This window comes from Dendronephthya gigantea, unplaced genomic scaffold, assembly GCF_004324835.1.
Source record: "Dendronephthya gigantea isolate DGI-Jeju-01 unplaced genomic scaffold, DenGig_1.0 000007F, whole genome shotgun sequence".
Lineage (NCBI taxonomy): Eukaryota > Metazoa > Cnidaria > Anthozoa > Malacalcyonacea > Nephtheidae > Dendronephthya > Dendronephthya gigantea.
In genome coordinates, this window is record NW_021163017.1 from 3,372,089 (window position 1) to 3,390,943 (window position 18,855).

The 18,855-nt window shown below is 36.6% G+C and overlaps 3 protein-coding genes across 3 annotated transcripts; 1 reads left to right on the forward strand and 2 right to left on the reverse strand.

Moving 5' to 3' along the window:
* Positions 1–1,106: 1,106 nt before the first annotated feature.
* On the forward strand, positions 1,107–3,613 carry LOC114517295 (phospholipase D LarSicTox-alphaIB2c-like). The gene is made up of 4 exons (XM_028536972.1): positions 1,107–1,231; positions 1,990–2,197; positions 2,877–3,182; positions 3,323–3,613. Exons 1-4 carry the CDS (start codon positions 1,107–1,109, stop codon positions 3,581–3,583), a joined length of 900 nt encoding a protein of 299 aa, XP_028392773.1. The 3' UTR covers positions 3,584–3,613.
* Positions 3,614–4,837: 1,224 nt separating this feature from the next.
* Positions 4,838–13,056, reverse strand: LOC114517294 (protein mono-ADP-ribosyltransferase PARP14-like). Its single transcript, XM_028536971.1, has 7 exons — positions 12,955–13,056; positions 12,311–12,541; positions 9,779–12,018; positions 8,938–9,159; positions 6,973–8,509; positions 6,030–6,371; positions 4,838–5,699 (listed from the first exon to the last, which is right to left on the reverse strand). Exons 1-7 carry the CDS (start codon positions 13,037–13,039, stop codon positions 5,425–5,427), a joined length of 4,932 nt encoding a protein of 1,643 aa, XP_028392772.1. The 5' UTR covers positions 13,040–13,056; the 3' UTR covers positions 4,838–5,424.
* LOC114517225 lies at positions 13,044–16,968 on the reverse strand. Its single transcript, XM_028536881.1, has 5 exons — positions 16,947–16,968; positions 15,312–15,460; positions 13,714–13,906; positions 13,092–13,197; positions 13,044–13,056 (listed from the first exon to the last, which is right to left on the reverse strand). The coding sequence occupies exons 1-5, from the start codon at positions 16,966–16,968 to the stop codon at positions 13,044–13,046; spliced, it is 483 nt and encodes a 160-aa protein (XP_028392682.1).
* Positions 16,969–18,855: the final 1,887 nt, after the last annotated feature.

Here is an 18,855-nt window from a genome sequence, read left to right on the forward strand (position 1 = left end):
AGACGTTGTGGCCAAGTGGCGTTTAGCGTATGGAATTTCCGTTTAGATGATCATAGAATACCCACAACTATAACTTTGACAAGTACTTACAACAGTATTGTCATTACTTCAGCTTTGTTTGGCTGTATGTAAATCAATTATGATTTTTGGAACTTCACTCGATGCAGGTGAATTCTAGAGGTTTGAGGGTCTTAATTTCGAGTGGAATTATACACACTTCAAATTCAAGCCAGGAACAGTCGATGGCAAAATTAGTCAACCATAAGTCCTCCGGCAGGAATCGGACCTACGCTTTTGCGCTTCCGGTGCAAGCTAGAGCATCAACTGTTTCTGGCTTGAATTTGAAGTGTGTATAATTCCACTGGAATGAAGACCCTTAAACCTCTTGTATGTAAACCAGATTCAATTTCCATTTGCGATCATCATGTAAACGGAAATTCCATATATTGAGGGCCACTTGGTCACAGCGTCTTATTATGAAGTTTTGTAAACAATGTGATGTAACCGATGTGTGATACTCTTGTTATAATACTCTAGCTTTGTTTTGGTGTATGCAAAACAGTCTGTTGCCAAGTACGGCAACATTCCATTACAACAATTACGACCAAATGGAAAATAGGCATTACGCGTGTAAGTGTCTAAATCCATATAAATGATATGTTTGAAAAATTAAGCTGAATAAATAGAAAGAAATAAGTTTACATTTTATGATGCATTTTATTGGCGCGGATGTTAAATAGTAAAAAGTCGGGCCCTATATGAAACTTTCTGGGCCTGTACGTGCATATGAAAGACGTGGAAGAGACTGAAGAGGAAAGCAGGCATTGATTATTCATTGAGAGTCTATGATCATGATATGAAGACAATTTCCATAATATCATCTTAATGTTTTTCCCGTCCCTAATGCGCGCGCAGTTCAAGCGATCACACGTAAAACGGAAATGTCATATATTTATTTGACTGATATTAGGTTACATAAACGAGAAAGGCAGACTGAGAGATAGCTATATAAGACATGCGACTGATAACACAAGCTCCAAATTCAGTTAAAGAAGACTATAGTGAAAACAAGCTAATTTGCCTGAGCGTACCTTTAGTAGCAGAAAATGTCACAGTATTCATTCTTTGTACTGGTGGTCTCACTTACTCTTGACGTGGTGGTATGTGATCGGCCTATATACAACATAGCCCATATGGTTAACGCAGTCACACAGATTGACCCGTGGTTAGGGTAAGGAACTAACGCACAGCATGCAATGTTTACTTTCAGTATATATGCAGTGATAGATACAAAATTTGCAAATGAGTACATGAGCAGGAAAACGAAGGGAAACACAAAATGTAGTCGGATCTAGGAAGAGTGTAGTATGAATACCTTGCCCGTTGGCTTCGAATAGTTATATATGCAACCGAGTTGTCTACCGGCTTGAATTTGAAGCGCAGTGAGCGGTGATGAAATTTCTTAAAACTATTATAACTCAGCTTAGATCACAAAACAATATCGAATCGCCTACAGTACAAAATGGAATGTTTGTAGAAGCCAAGATTGTGCTAGCTTGTGGTATGATTTTGATTTGAAAGAAAAGTTCAAGTCATCTCGAAAACTATAAATTTTTACCCTCAAAAAGACTCAAATTTAAATTTTGTAAGATAAAGAAAAATTAGACAAAAAATTTATTAGGGACTGCGAAGATTCCACATTCTCACAGAAACGATACCTAATTGTAATCGAATGAAGCTATATATTCTTCAAAGAGATTCGTTATTTCAGCACTAGCTTGTCTGAAACGGCTAAACTCACATAGATTTCTTCCAATGTAAACTTCATTTTAAATATTCCAAAAATTTAAAAAAATGAAGGATGCATGAGAATGACCACGCATGTATGCACTAACTAACTAACTTTGAAAAGAGTATTGCTAAGTATTTGTATTATTCGTCTATTATTTAGTAACCTTTCATTATTACGCATTTTCTGACACCATTTAGGTACGGGGCAAACGCCCTCGAAGCTGATGTGACCTTCTTTGAAGATGGTAGACCTGAGTACACTTACCATGGAACACCTTGCGATGCCGGGCGATATTGTGAACGCTGGGCTTACGTTGAAAACTTCATCAATGCCCTTAGAGACAGAACAGTGCCTTCTAGTTCGAGATTCAACTCCAATCTTGTCTTGGTTATGTTCGATTGTAAGGTACGCTTAGAAACTATAGAATTGATTACACTTTCCAATTGTTAATTCTACGTTTTAATAAGTTAACAATGAGATGCCATACTTCAGTAGACAGTTTTTCCCGAACGATTTGGGAAAGTTTCTCCTCTTGAAAAATAAAATCATCGGACATAAGAAAGATTAACCGATGCCCAGAGACGTGCCTGGCGGGAAGCGTATTCGAAATATAAATATTATATAATTATACGGTTGAATAAATGTACGCGAAGATCTGGTCCGAAAATTTCTCGATAATACGTTCGATCCAAAACCGCCTATCCTATAACAGCACCTATGTTGGATTTGTTTTTCGTTCCACTAGAAGGTTTTCTTCACTCTTTCCTTTCAAAGATAAAGTCCCTAAGTACCTGAGATCTGGTGTAGTTTATTTATTTAAGTGTTGATGCTGTCCGCGTCGTACGTGCATGGGTCAAACCACGCGTCATCTACATACCAGAATATCAGAGCACTTGGGAATATCATCTATCAGCTTTGAAGAATTTAGAATCCTAGCTTTATCATATAAAAGTTATCATGCAGATTAGTTAGTTTCATTTCTTTAGAAGTTGTTATGAATCAATCCGAAGCACTTGTTTCGGGACATCCGTGGAGCATAACTTATTTTATCAAAGCAAATAAAGATTTTATGATTGTTTTGCAGCTAACACGTTTAGCCGAAAACAAGTTAGCAAATGCCGGGACGAGATTTGCCGAAATTATTCTCAAGCCACTGTATCTAAACAATCCAACCAAGATGAAAGTGATTGTCAGCGTGCCAAACTTATCGCTCAAAGAATTTATCCGCTCTGTGATAACGAGCCTTCAGAACAACCCGGAGATTCTGGCGAACGTTGGCTGGGAAATTAGCTGGGATAACCAGAAAGAACCGCAGGAGCTAGAACAAGGACTAAAAGAAGTTGGAGTTCAACCTGGTCATGCCTGGCTCAGTAGTGGAGTCACTAACTTTGTTAGTTAATTGCATACATATATGCGTAATAACTAGGCAAATCTGTGCGGAAATACAAAGTACTATATTTAAGGAACAGAATCTTTAATAGTGCAAACCAGGCCTTGTGATCAAATATTTTCTTTTATTTTCCTGAATAGGTTGCAGATTTGAAAATGGACGAACTTAAAAAAGAAGTTGAATACAGAGATAGCGGGAATTTCTTCAGCAAGGTGTACGCATGGACCTTAGACTACCAGTCGACGGCAGTGAAGTATCTTAAAATCCATTTGGATGGTGTTATCGCAAACTACCCAAGTCGAGTGAACAAAGCGATTGACCAATATAACAAGGAGAGAGGCGACGGAGAAGATAGAGTCAGGCTCGCAACTTTGAACGATAATCCATTTCGCCGTTTTTAACTAACCGATCTTTAGCAAGATTAAGCAAACGCCGCTATTCGATGCCATGGACAGTAACTTTAGAAAATCTGTAGTGTTATTTCTTGTTGTAGTATTGCTGTCTGCGGCGAAATAAATGTGAGCTTACACATGCAGTATAATTTGATGAATGCTTGACTAGTTGTTGTCTTTCTAAAACTTTTTTCAGCATATTTACGCAAAAATAAGCAAAAATCTAAACAATAATGTCATGTGGAATAAAACAGTTCATAAACTTTCAGCTTGTTTCCAAAACAATTCCTGTGTTACACTGAGCTAGCTCATATATATATAATATTTGACGCGTTAACCTTTTTCAAAACATTGTTGCGTTGCGAGTTGCTGTTGAAAGTTGTTTCGTGTAACATTACCTTTAATTAAACATGTATGTATGATCACATCAGCGCGTACAAACCAAACATATATAATGATTAGTAGCTACTGAATTGTTGGCATCCCTGGGGTTAGTTTTTAACGAGGGAGGAAAACTAAGGAACCCGGAGAAAAAACCTTGAAGCACGGGTCGGAGAGCTTTAAATTTGCCTATTTTGTCTGTTTTGTCTAAAATATAAAAGGGAATAAAAAGGGATAGATAAGGTGCCATGTGTGGCAAATGTTGCAAAAAAAAATTAAATGCAACAAAAAGTAGCCTACCGCAAACACTCTTTTCAAAGTTGATTTATACCAGGGCGGGTATATAAGCGCCCTGATTTACACTTATAAGAGCAATTTATAATTAAAAACGATTGTGAAATTTTTCTTTCTACACCTCCAGGGAATTCCAAAATACAATTATATCTGGTCGAGTAGGGACGGAAAAATACTTTTAAAATATTTCTTGCTCGAGAGAAGGTAACGTACAGCAATAATAATAATTAAATTGTTGTAAAGGAATATATAGCAAAAGATGTTCACAGTTGTTCAAACAGTTTCATGATTTTTTAGCTAAGCACATCAGCCATTATACTCATGCAATATACCAAGTACAATCCACGATTTCATGCTTGCTCGATAAACTACCTGTGGCTCAGGTTTCCAAAATTCACAGCTGCTTAGGCTTTGTTTCCAAGATAGATCAAGTTTAGATCCATGAATTTCATGGTCTAATAAACAGCAGAACTTTAAAGGGGTACAAACAGGAGCTGTTGAAGAGCTCTCTTTCTCCAAATTGCAAGACTTTAGCAAAAAGATAATAAACGTTTGAAAATAGCACATAACAAAACAGCTTTCGGCCTATAACAGTGGCAAGCTATATAGTTATATTCGTTATTCTTCATACATTTTAAATTATTTTCTCTTCTAAAAAGTAAAATCTAGAAAGTCTTGCACCCAAATTATCGTTTCAGTTTACCTGCGGTCTGCAAATCACTGTCCCTGAATGGCGTTTGTAAAGTTTCTTTTCGTCAGTTATAGACGTGCATATATGTAATGTTTAGCTGGCAAGGCCGTGACTACCAAGACAATATATGTGAATGAATATATGCAAGTGTTGTGAAGGTTAAATGTATCGTTTGCCACACAAATGAGATCAGGCCTATACTTTTTCTGATTTCCTTATACCTTTGACAAACGTGAATCAAAGATGATGTTTTCTGCTCAAAACGAACTGAGTAACGTCACAAAAGTTGCTCCTTCAACTTTAAAATTCGAATTAAATGAAAATCACAAAGAAATTTAAAGGTTTTCCTAATATTCCACCCGTCATATGGCGTGAAGCCTAAAATGTTGCTTAGGTTGTTTTTATGAGAAAAAGATATCCGCTGAAAGCACTTTACATCATCTTTAAAGATTCTGAATTAAGAAATTCACTAGAAAACACTGCTTTAAGTAAAGGTGATCAAATATTCTGGATAATACTGATTGTCATAAAACAAAACGAAGATTGTCGGATTTGCTACGTTGTTGACGACAGAATCGTAAGAGTCATTGCCTCCTTTCCGTGGCGGTACCACCATGCTTTGATTACCCATGGCGTACTGACCAACTGCTACTCGTGTATAGTACATATATCTTTGTCCCGTCGAAGCCAATGTTTGAGCATAACCGACAGACATCGAAGCGTCTCTTGCGAAGTAAACACCTCTACCATAAACTGCCCCTAAAGTGCAAGTATCAGAGTTTTATAAGCACATTGTTGTCATGTAATTAATTGGGCGGACCGATTACTTGGATGAAATAAGGGCTGACTCAGTTATGCATCTTTCGATTCTTTTCACTATAAAAATCCAATAAAGAACCTTCACCCATCCCAAACTCTTTGCTGCAATAGAAATATTTGCCTTCGGAGTTGTCGTTCTTTCGCTATGATAGCAGGTACTTATGTAATTTTTGCTTGGTTCACTACCGTGTCTTTTAACACGATTCAAAAATTATTTTAAACAAATTAAATAAATAAATAATATAGATAACCGTCCTACACATCCCTTACCATGAGTATTTCCAGCATAACTCCTATTAAGACCTGTCTTGTTAATTTCGCTTACTTTGTCACCTCTCGTTCCATGGAACAAGAATTTCTCATTACTTCCAATTTTCTCATCCAAACTCTGTTTTTTTATGAGGTACTGTTTGAACAATGATGGGTTCTGGACTCGCTGGATATGTTGAATTCGTTGATTTCCTGCTGTTTGATAAAAATGATCGGAGATATCTTTGTGCTCCTTTCGTTGGCTTGGATTGTTAGGATTAAGAGTGACAAGATGTACGGCCACTTCTTTACCACTCTTATCTCGTGGCTGAGGATCCCAGTAGTCCGGAACGGACACAGATTCTGCAGTTGCAATAACATGATTATATAAGAGACACTTATAAAGAAACAAGTGAAAAGTGTAGCTGTATGCTGCAAGCCTGCAAAACCTCTCCCGTTAAAAAGGTCGCTCATAAAACACAAAAATTGGTCTTTTCAGTTCAAAGATTATTAGGTTTATAATCACAAAAATGCCTGTAGTATAATGTGTATAATCACAAAAAACGTTGGGTTGAGGCCTAAAATGTTATCATTGTTTATCATTATCAAAGTAAGAATGAATTACTATACAGCTGTAAAAAAGTGCTTCTATCGATCAATAGCTCTAAAAGTGCTCCATACTAGTATAAAATACTGCAATATATTACACCTGCCGTCAACTAAAATTAAGTCATTCCTAACAACAGTTGGCAATCAATGTTTCAATCTAATAATATTGTTTTCGATCTCTCAAAATGACACCAAATTACATTGGCTGTATGCGGGAGCGAAAAAAACAGGGTTTAAATTGTAGTCACACTAAAATTGGTCACCGTTAACGACACTATATCCCCATCACTGTCTATAAGTTACACATTTTATATTTGCGCGCAGAAATAAATAGATTACTGTATATTAGAATTACCTTTAAGATCTTTCCTGGTAACATTTATCTTCTGCTTTGTGTCCAAATTTGTCTCCTCCATCGTATCAAATACAATCTCACATCTTTCATTTGAATAACTGAAGATTACAGATTTTTCTTTCTTGCTGTAGGCTTTTTCAATAATTGCGTTTGTATCCTTATCATAATCTTCCTGGTTGCCATTTCGTGGATCTTCGTAAAACCACTGCACACCTTGGGAAACTATCTCAGCCAAGTCAGCACGCAATAGAGCCCTCTCCTTTTCCAATTCAACTTCTCCGATTTTTTTCAAGATTTGAAGAATTTCTGCAAATGTTTTTGCATTATCTTCACTATGTCCAAAGACGACAATGCGGTCCAAGTCTTTTTCAATGGTAACTTCAACATCGTTCATTTTGCACAAGCGCTCTATCGCCATAAGTTGCTGCTTAGACAACTTTCCAATGTTGTCGTCCTCTAATTTATCTTTCTTCTTCTGAGACTCGATAACACTTAAAACTTTATCTTTCACCGTCTTAACGCTGGCTTTATCCTTTGCATAGATGACTAAGACGAGTTTTGTGGTGACTACGGGTGTATTTTTCTCTTTTATGTTCAAAGTCGGTGATTCCGTTTTCCAAAACAAATTTACGAACTTTTTAAACATCCCAGGTTCCTCTCCTTCATTGAGAGTACTTATTGACTCTTGAAATGCTCTTACCAGTTCGTCATCCTTCAGAACAATACGGACGTTGTTGATTGACCCAGAACTATATTGCAGAAACCGTACGATGGATGAATAAATTGATTTAGCAGCTTTTTCAGGGTTCCGTCTCAAGGAGCCAGTCCCAACAGCAGGAAATGAAATACTTTCACACTCTTCATCTGCAACTTCTTTCAAACAATTAGTTATGCACTTTTCAACTTCATTTGAACTTGGATCACTAGAAGCAACCATGTGGGCAATATATTTTGCACCCAATCGTCCTGCAGTTGTTAGAACGGTACTTGTTACGGAAAGTCTAGTTGAACTGACCTTTTCTTCGCATTCCCTCTCTATGTCTCCTCCTCCTGCCCTGCATAGAGCGTTTGCCACCCCACTATGCAAAACCAGTCCGGGGTTAGTTAAGTGGGCAATGACGTCAGTTGTTTCCTTCGTTATGTCACCTTTAACTATTTCTACTTTTTTACCATTGCCAACTTCAAAGCACAAAACACTCTCTTCTGATTCGTTTAAAGAGCTAGGTTTTTCTCTCCATCTATTTTGCGACTTACCAGGCGCACTGTCAACGGACACACCCCATTCTGGTTGCTTCTGTAATTCACTCTGAAACGCTTGGATCGAATTAGCGTCTTGACTGTAAACGACAAAACTAACTTCCTTTATGCTGCAGTTTGAAACTTTCAACACGAATCTCTTTGTTTCTTCAAAAAATAATTTAGCGGCGACATCATGTGGAAAACCTAATACTCCTGTTCCAATGGCAGGGAAAGCGATGGACTTCTTTGCACTGGAGTTACATTTTTTCAAACAATTTCTTATTATCGTCCTTAAAACCTATAGCGAGTACAAAGGACATATAAATGCATAAAGGACCAAATTGTTTTCCATACATGATCGAGTGATCCATGCGCGAAGGATGTCGCGAGATTTTCAGAAACTAGTAAAGTTATAAGCCGCAATTGTTTCATAAAATAATGCAGAACACAAGAATTAAAAATTATGAGAATCGCTGGGTATTTTGATAAAATATAAAACAATAGAAACTCCGTAAAAAGTAAATATTTTGTTCAAAAATGTAACTTTCTAAATACTAAAAGAAATAAAAATAAAGGAAACACAATTTAATATTCTACTGTTTTATAGAGTTCCTATTGTTTTATAAGAGTTGCAGGATTGCCCCACCTGCATAGCTATCGACCAATCCGATTGCGTGTTTCGCTGTAGTTAATTTTTAATGTTTTGTCTTAAAGTGGGTAGCATACCTGTTCTCCTTGTCCTCCGCTCCACTGGACACACACAACATGATACACCTCATCACAAAGCAAATTCCCTCCTGTTGTGACGGCCACCTGACCGACCTTTAAACTTCCAATCCTGCTACATTCGGCTTGCAGTGTTGGACCCGCCTGGTTGCTCAGAGCTCTACCACAAGGATTAGAATCAAGCCTAAGATTCTCTGCTGTTGTGTTCACCAGTACGTCGGCCTGTGCAAAAACGAAATGAATATAAATTGCATTAAAACACCATTGCGCTTAGTTTTACCATAAAACGTATGTAATTTTTCAAACAGACACAATAAACCTAAAAATACTGATTGGGCTGATCAGTCCTTTCTGCAAATATCTTCTACACCACACACGCAAAAACGCACAAGTTGTAACAAATCTGTAAACAAACAAGTTGCTGCAAGTTTGTTCACAAGCTTTCAACAAGATTTGTTCGCACTGCTTGCTCAAAATTGTTGTAACAAGTTTGGGACAAGCTGTTAACAACCTGTGGCAAGTCCAACGGCATGCATTATCAGTTACAAGATTGTTCTAACATGTCTGATACAGCTCTGATAAAGCCTTGCAAGTCTGATGATTCAACAAGTTTTTCTGCTATTTTTTGGGGAGTCGCCCTATACCTATCGACAGCTTCAAATGCAGTACAGTGAACAAAATCGACAGCTTGAAATGCATTATGCATATCAGTTAAAAGTTTGTTTCCAGACGTGTTACAAGATATTTTCACTCGTGTATTAACGCCATTATCATGACCTATTTTTGCCAAGAATACTTTTTTATGATATCTTTGTTCTGATTATAATAATGTTTCCATTACCTTGTATGTTGACAAGTCACCAACAACTACTGAAATTTTCATATTCTGTTTCGTAAAAATAAAATCATCGGTCTTTCGTCTACGTGAAACCTCTGGCTTTCTTGCGCTTTCATCGGTCGTGATCTGAAAACGAGGTTTTGTACGACGAAATCTGCCTTTGCTACTCTTCGGTTCATTACTCATAAATGAGGGTCGTCCACCAAATTTCTCACGAAATTTCTTGACAAAAACATGTCCACTCGCGTCATCGTTATTGACAAAGTGAATCTCCTTCAGGCTGGAATCCTCGTGATCCCTACTGAATTTCTCGGCGGCCTCGATCATAATTTCAGCGCAGACGTCTTTAGGAATACCATAAACACCACTTCCGATTGCAGGAAGAGCAATCGATCGATACTTTATCGCTTCCTCAAGTGCTCTCGTGCAGGTGAAACTTAACAATTTGCATATTTTTTCACGATTGCTAGCATCCCAACGAGGACCGACAGCATGGACCAGAACCTTACAAGGCAATTTTCCTGGACTTCCACTGAAACATTCACCGTCGAAAAGCTTTCCATTTTCTTTGACATATTCTTCGCACTCTTTTTGTATTTCCCATCCTCCAGCATCCAAAATACTTTTAGCCACTCCACCAACGTGTTTTAAATCGCCATTAGCTGCATTTACGATGACGTCACAGGGATGAACAGTAATATCGTCCTTGTACACTTTAAGTGAGATTTTTTCTCGTGTTTGATAACTACACAGCAATTTTGAAGTTGACTTGCCTGGTTGTGGCGTAGATCTAGACGCGATTACCGTAGATATTCCTCCACTATCTTCTGTCAGTCGGATCAAGCATTTATTTTTCGATTCTATTCCCTCGATTAATATTTTTCCCTCATCAGACTTCAGATATTTTTGACTTCTTGCTTTGTCAAAACAGATTGTATCTTTTGCTATAGTCGACACAAAATCATGCAACTGCCTCTTAGCTTGTTTCACACCTTCTTTTGTACCATTTATTATCACTGCTTCAGCATCTTCTGCGAAGTTCACCCTTACCGAATGCTCTTCCAAATCTTTTTCAATTGCTCTAATGTGTTTCTCACAGTACTCTGTTAAGTATCCTAAATATCCCTCTTCAAAATCAACACTTTCTTTCACAATGGTATTGCGCTTCATGAATTCTTCTAATCGGTCAAAAGATTTTTCTACCTCGGATTTCTTGCCAATTAATAAAATTTCAGTTGACTTTTCGTCAGCGAATATCATAACTGAGGAATTACTCGTAACACTTGCATTAAACTCTGCCCATTTGTTACTAATAAGGAGAGTGCGGCTGTCTTTGTCAAGCGTATACTGTTTCCTAAACATATTGTTCCTTATGTACGAATCAACATCTTCAATTTTAGTGCTATCAAAAACAAGGACCTTAGCTTTGCTACTTCTTGCGTGACTGAGGGAAACCATACCTTTCAACTTTATTTCTTTCATACCACTATTCAACAAATCAAGTCCTCCATTTTGTAGAAAATGTTTTTCATTCTTATGGAGATCGATATTATCTTCAGTGATTTGGGTACATTTTTGTAACAGCTCAATGTTAGCTGCAGAAACATTCTTTCCAGTTCCTTTCAATGTAATTGTGTTCTTCCGTGGCTCGAACGCTACGATTACATGAAAATCTTCCTCTAACATTTCGATGGCACCGTGAAGTGAGAGTAAATCAAATTTGGTTTTAGGCACATTGTGGATCTCTTTGGTAACAAGATTTAACCCCTTTTCCATTTCAGCTATTGCGTCCTGATATTTACTGTGAACGTCAATTACGTCAGCTTTCCTCCCAACAAACTCTATTTGCTGTTGTTTGTCATCTGTTACGACAGTGACACTGACTTTGTTCGCCATAGTCGTTACCATATCTTTCAACTCTTCTTTGTAACCTTCTAATAACTTTTCGCCAATTTTTAATTTTTCAATCGCGAATTCAGCCATGTATTCTTCGATTGCAGTTGCGGTTTCGGTTAGAAATGTGAACTCTTCTTCATTTTCCTTCAAATTTGTGAGCACTTCAGCCCCAAACCGATCAAGCAATTCCTTCTCACAACTCTTGAAAACATGATTCAATACACTTTTGTTTATTTTTATCATCTTTGTGGTTGTTTCTGTTATTATTTCCATAAATGGATAGTGTTGACGTAAGGTTAAAACGGAATTGTTTAGTTTGTGCTCTCGCGCCATTAAAGTACCCACGACTGAAAAAAGGATATATTTCAGATCAGGATGGGGCGAGCACAACATGGTATTATATAGTTGTATCACATTAATTTTTTTCTGGCTAAAGTTCAATTTTGGACGCTAATTATAAGTATATTAATTTTAGGCTATTTGACAGAAACGATTTTTGCAATTAAAATTATTTATAGAAAATGCTTTTTTTTGCATTCTTTCCCACTTTGAGTAGAATTACATAGGTTTTGTCAGCTTTGTTAGTAAGTCGATGTACGCCTAGGTAAGGTAAAAGAGGAATATATTATGTTACTTTACCTCGAGGATCACAGAATGAAACAACTGCTTTTCCTTTGTCTCTTTGGTATATGATATCTCCATATATCCTTCCTCCACCATTTCGTTCATTTTCAAAGTACATCTCGATCGTCTGTTTGGAAGTCTTATCGGAGAGTCCTATTACTAAAACGCTGTTACATACCGGAGGATTGGAAATTTTCAAAACAGCCCCTTCTAGCTTCTTCGTACGGTCCAACACTCTCTTCATATCTGTAAATGTAAAACCTTACGTTAGAAGGCCACGAAACGCCATGTGTGCTAATTAATATTTGTAGGTGTGTGCATCTTAACAAAGACAACTTTTTCTCTTAACATAATATTTAGTAAATGGATAAAAAAATGAAAACAAATCTAATACATAAAATTTTGGTGGTAGACGAAAGTGCATGCCACCAGTGGAAATCATGCACATTTCAAATTAAAAAAAAAGAAACCAAGAACAGTTGAGAAAAATTTACAGCTATATATATAGGTCCTTCAGCTGTAATTGAATTCACGCCTTTTTGAGGAGACGCTGGTGCGGATCGAGCGTTTGCAACTACAGAAATAGCTACCTCTATATTTACTTCAGGCTAAACCCGTGCATTTCATTAACTGCGATTAATTTAATTTCTCAATAGTACCTAGATCTTCAGGAAATGTTATCAAAGCATTTCTGTTATGACCAAAATGAATTTCAGACACTTCCTGGTTTGCTTTTATTTCCATGTAATTAGACAAACTTTCTTCACTAGTGGTTGGGTTTATATTTTCCACGTACAACTTATTTCTGTCCAGAGGAAGGATTAATTCCGGTTCCTTTTCTTTGAGTTGCAAAAGATACCCATCCAGTTCCAGTTTATTCTGCTTTAATACTTGTGCTGCAACTAAAAGACACAAGTACAAAAACATGCTTATCGAAGAAATAATGCATTTTTAAAACTTTAATAGACTTGTTGTAATAAATGCAATGGTGCGATTACCAGCGATTACAAATCTGTTGTTTATCCCTCCATTACAGTGTGAGGTCTACTTTGGGTGGACTACCGTGTATAAGAGCAGGGAATATTATGTATTTGGATTCTTTTAAAAGTGTTTGACTGAAACAGTGGCTTAGTTTTTAACGAACTATTTTGTTTTTAATCGTGATATTTGTGGAGGATTGATCAGACAAAGTAATCAGCTTCATCTGCCTAAGGTGAAGATTAAAAGTGCGAAAAAATCATTCCCCATTGCCATCTTTCACTATTGTAAGAAGTCACCACATAATGGGCGACCCACATAATTGGGACCTGGATCTTACAACATCTTGAAACTTACTTTTGAGTGTTGTAGTGAATTTAACAAATAAATAATTATTTTATAACGTTTTATTAGGAATCTTGTAGCAGAATAAACTTAACCTTCGTGACTGACAAAGGTGATATGAGCAACGTCCGGTTCATTTCTCTCCAGCTTTTCTATTTTTCCTCCACCGGATCTTCTGCCACTTTCAAAGAACATTGTCAAGGCTTCATTTGATGTCTCTTTCCAAAGGCCATTAACTATCACTGTTCGAACTTTACCCAGATGAGCCATTTCAACGTCTTGTTGACTCTGTAGTGAATTGTTTGCAGAATAAATATCTGGGAAAATGTCTGATGCCAGTTTTTATTTTTTCTTCACTATTATACTAGAAATACATGCATGCAGCAAACCCTCGTTATTTTAAACGAAGAAAATATTTCATGACCTAACCAGGGGCCGGTTGTATAAAACTCTTAATCACTTTTCAATCAATTTGTAGTTAAAACGTCGTTAACTTTAATCACGTAGTTAAGCCAGTTGTATAAAAAAGTAGTTATAGCGTTAATCGTAGTTAAAACGTATTTAAAGTTAATCATCCTCAAGGGCATCGTTAACTTTCAAAATCGTAGTTAAAAATGGCGTCTTGAGCTTTTGAGGAGCGAGAAAACATTAAAATCAACACATACTGTCCGTCACATAATCACCGTCACCGTCAATGACACTAGAATTTGAACAACTTTGGATTCCAGCGGCGCAGCCAGAACGATAATTGGGGGGGTCCATATTCATATATTCGTGATACGCAGGATTAATTTCTTTTCAAATCAATTGTCTTTACAGTCTGTTTACATGAATATATTAATATGGACCCCCCAATTATCGATGCTGGCTACGCCAGTGTTGGATTCCGCTGTTCTTTCGGGTTCTTCAGCCGGAGGCTTAGGTGAAACCTGCGCACATGCAGCCAGTAAATAAATAAAAAACATACAGTGTCCCTGGGAAAGAAAATTCTATATTCCCACAAACTTTCTGACAACTAAGAAACTGGAAAAAGTAGCAACACGTATTTTTTATGGATCATTCACGTCGTTTGATAAGTGTTTTCTTTGTAATAATATTCCTTTCCATATAACCAGTTCAAACTGTCACATGTATTCGGCATTGGTGGCGTGCGAAATGCGATTCCAGGGGGGACATATTCATATCACTTGTTAAGGCGGTCAACAACAGCAATATTACGGTATATCCTGTTTTTAAAAATTCGAGGGATACACTATTGAAAGTCCCCCTAATTGATCCTAGATAATATTTCTCTGAAAAAATATATAAACAAACGAGAAGTTTTATTAATTAGGGTTTATCCTGAACAAACAAGTGTTATTGGCGTATTTTTTCGTTCTTCTATTCCGTTGTTCTCTATATCATTAATGAATACACATGCAAAACCTTTTTTGTCGTTTTTCTTCGAGGTTACTGCACATTCATGGGAAAAAGTAAAGTACAAAGAATAAAGCATAATGACGTTATCCGAAGAGGGAGAAAAAAAATTAGTAGTGATGGACGCCCCTAACAGACTGTAAAGACAATCGATTTCAAAAGAAATTGATCAGTATGCAAAACATATTCATAAAATAAATATTGTCCTATTTATTGTGTTTCCTACGCCACTGTTGGATTTCTTTCCCATAACTTTCCAGCGAACTTCACCACTTACCTGAAAGTCTTTTGTATCGTCTTTGTGCATGGCATCTTGAGTCTTTTTAGTTCGTCTCTTGGGAACTGGTTTTATGGGACTATCTTCAGCAGATATTTTAATCGTGTATCCATTAATTTCATGAACTCTTTGTAAAACATTATCCAAGTCTGCAAAGTCAAAAACACATATTTAATTAAACCCAGTCATCACATGACTCACAGTTTTACAATATTTGTTAAAGTTTTATACATGCCTATTGTAGGTGATCACTGGAGTATAAAATGATTTCTCATTTTGAATAATAATTATCCGTCAGCGGCAACCTCTGCTTTGATAATTCTCATTATCACGCTCAACCTGATGCAATGATTATTTATGCGCATATATTTAGCATAGATTTAATTGCTAAATATGGAGTTTATATTCAATTAACACGATATTCAGTAAGGGCGGAGCTAAGGGTTCGCAAAAGAGATTTGTAGTAGTTCAGATTGCGGCAGGGTTGCGTTAAAGGAGTGTTCACAAATTTTGATATATAGTAGTTATTTATAACGATATAAACTATAGGCCTATAATTAATATCAGCAAATCTGATATTGAGCATATCTTATTGTGTGTGAAGCGCTGATTTAAAGTGGTCTTATACACAAAAATCACAATTTATTCTGTTTTTAAAATTTCAAGGGATGGGAACTTCAATGTCTCCCTAATCGATCCTGATTTTTTTCTCAAAAAAATATATAAAGAAAGCGAGTATTAAACGAAAAGTCTTATTTGTTAGGGTTTACCCCGAGCAAACAAAAGGGGTCCATTCGCTCATTCTATTGTGTTTTTTTTGTTCTATTGGTTTGTTCTCTATAATTTTTGAATAAGGCATGCAAAACGTTTTTCGAAATTCTCATTTCCTTTATTTTGGGAAAAGATAACTCAAAAAGTAATAAAGCTAACTTTATTTTCATGGTAGACTTTAGAGACATTTGGGTCGGACGTGAACCTAAAAGTGTTGTATTTCGTTAATTCTAAGAAAAATAGCAGAACGCAAATAGATCGCAGAACGTTAAATACTCGGAAAGTCTTATTTATTCGAGGTTCAGCTCCGAGCTTCTGCTTGTTTTAGGGGGTCAGCGTCTTTCTTCATTTGGTCTGCTGGTTTCTGGTTGCCACTTCGGGGACAGTGTCGCTGTCCACATTTTCTGGTTGACACGTGACCAGTGCGTTAGCAAATAAAACAACGCTTGTCTCTCCGTAAAATTTCCTTTCGATCATGCACACGAGTTACTTTCTCGCAAAACGCTGAGTAGTGCTGTTCATTGCAATACGCGCATCGAATTTTCGTTAAATCGCCTTGGTTTTGTTTTCAAAACAACGCCTGAGCCCAAAGCCGTAGAGTGTGGTTTTCTGTTTCGTTCAACTGCGTGGGGTGTTCTCGACTCGTTGAACTTTATTTGGCCGCTCGCTTCTCTGGCTTCGATTTCCCTTTGATTGGTTTGTAAAAGCTCGTCGATATTCCAAATTTTATTCGTCGACATTCCTGCAACCTCCAACCGTAAACTAATTGGGAGCTTTCACATCAATATCGGTATCAACAGACTATCGTATTGTTCTGGAGAAACGACTAGTGCCTCCAATCCACGTACATGCACGTAAACAAACCTAACAGACGATGATCGTTCATTTGAACAAGGTTGCACTTTAAGAAGCTAAAGAAGCTCATCCATACGAGCGGCGATTATTTGCTGCGGTCGACCGAATATCTCCTCCAGGGGCCGGTTGTATAAAACTCTCAACTACGTTTTAACTACATTTTAACCACCCAACTGTAGTTAAAACGTAGTTAACTTTAATCACGTAGTTAAGCCAGTTGTATAACTGTAGTAGCGTTAACTGTAGTTAAAATCTAGTTAAAGTTAACTATCCTCAAGGGCATCGTTAACTTTTCAAAACATAGTAAAAATGGCGGCTTTGAGACTCATTGACTGGGTTAGGTGGAAAACGCGGGCATGCGGACATGCGGACAAGCGGACATGCATACATGCGGACAAATGGACATGCGGACAAGCGGACATGCGGACAAAATCCTAAAAAATCATTATACTCACATTCGAATTAGAATATACAATCTCAGCGATTTCCGCAAAAATAAGAAACGTGAAAAACAAGAAACTCTTTCCTTCCCCATTCCTCAATTCCTCAATTAAGCTCGTCGCTCCAAAAAATATAGACAGTCTTGGAGTAAGTCGTCAAGTCATCATAAAAATTAACTTCGGCTCGTACGATTTTTTTAAAACTTGTATATTTTACGCATATCAAGATGACAGGAAGGTGAGTGAGTGAAGTTTTAAAAAAAATACCAAAGGAAACATGAGAAAAATACATTTATCTTTATGCATGTGATGTCACAAAAATCAGGATCTCAATTTTCTCGCATGTATTCGCTGGAACCACTGCTGTATATAAACATTGCTAAAATACACAAGAATAGGACTTCATTTTGATTGATTTTATTATAACTGTATTTGCATGTGTTAAGTTATCACGCTGTAATTTGAACGGTATCTTTAAAATGCGTACAGATCATTGCAAAAATTTGATTAATACTGCCTGAGGATTAAGGTTGGCAACTTTATCACGAATATTTAATAATAATATATTAATACACACATATCAAACTTCGCTTGCATGAAACTAAAAAAGTTCCTCAAAATACTGCAAAGTAACTAAATATAAAAGACTTGGATATATTTTCTAAATGTTTTGAAAAACATTAATTTATCGGGATTTGTTTTGTTGATAGGCGGGATCCCATTTGCTTGACATACGTCATCATAGGAAAAATCCCGAAGTAATCCTAAAAATTCGAATTTTTAAAAGCCAATAGGAAGGAAACTTAGAAAATATATCCGAGTCTTTTATATTTAGTTACTTTGCAGTATTTTGAGGAACTTTTTTAGTTTCATGCAAGCGAAGTTTGATATGTGTGTATTAATATATTATTAAATATTCGTGATAAAGTTGCCAACCTTAATCCTCAGGCAGTATTAATCAAATTTTTGCAATGATCTGTACGCATTTTAAAGATACCGTTCAAATTACAGCGTGATAACTTAACACATGCAAATACAGTTATAGCAAAATCAATCAAAATGAAGTCCTATTCTTGTGTATTTTAGCAATGTTTATATACAGCAGTGGTTCCAGCGAATACATGCGAGAAAATTGAGATCCTGATTTTTGTGACATCACATGCATAAAGATAAATGTATTTTTCTCATGTTTCCTTTGGTATTTTTTTTAAAACTTCACTCACTCACCTTCCTGTCATCTTGATATGCGTAAAATATACAAGATTTAAAAAAATCATAGGAGCCGAATTTAATTTTTATGATGACTTGACGGCTTACTCCTAGACTTGTCTATATTTTTGGGGGCGACGAGCTTAATTGAGGAATTGAGGAATGGGGAGGGAAAGGGTTTCTTGTTTTTCACGTTTCTTATTTTTGCGAAAATCACTGAGATTGTATATTCTAATTCGAATGTGAGTATAATGATTTTTTAGGATTTT

Bases quoted from the DNA above. Each gene is read 5' to 3' on its own strand.
- LOC114517295 (XM_028536972.1), top strand. From the start codon at position 1,107: ATGTCACAGTATTCATTCTTTGTACTGGTGGTCTCACTTACTCTTGAC. The intron at 1,232-1,989 runs GTAAGGAACTAA...GACACCATTTAG, and splicing joins CAGATTGACCCGTGGTTAGG to GTACGGGGCAAACGCCCTCG. The intron at 3,183-3,322 runs GTTAGTTAATTG...TTTCCTGAATAG, and splicing joins GTAGTGGAGTCACTAACTTT to GTTGCAGATTTGAAAATGGA.
- LOC114517294 (XM_028536971.1), bottom strand. From the start codon at position 13,039: ATGGAAATAAAAGCAAACCAGGAAGTGTCTGAAATTCATTTTGGTCAT. The intron at 9,160-9,778 runs GTAATGGAAACA...GTTTTTGCACAG, and splicing joins GTGACTTGTCAACATACAAG to GCCGACGTACTGGTGAACAC. The intron at 6,372-6,972 runs GTAATTCTAATA...TTGCAACTGCAG, and splicing joins TACCAGGAAAGATCTTAAAG to AATCTGTGTCCGTTCCGGAC.
- LOC114517225 (XM_028536881.1), bottom strand. From the start codon at position 16,968: ATGAACGATCATCGTCTGTTAG. The intron at 13,907-15,311 runs GTAAGTGGTGAA...AATTCACTACAG, and splicing joins ACGATACAAAAGACTTTCAG to AGTCAACAAGACGTTGAAAT. The intron at 13,198-13,713 runs GTTAAGTTTATT...TGTGTCTTTTAG, and splicing joins CACCTTTGTCAGTCACGAAG to TTGCAGCACAAGTATTAAAG.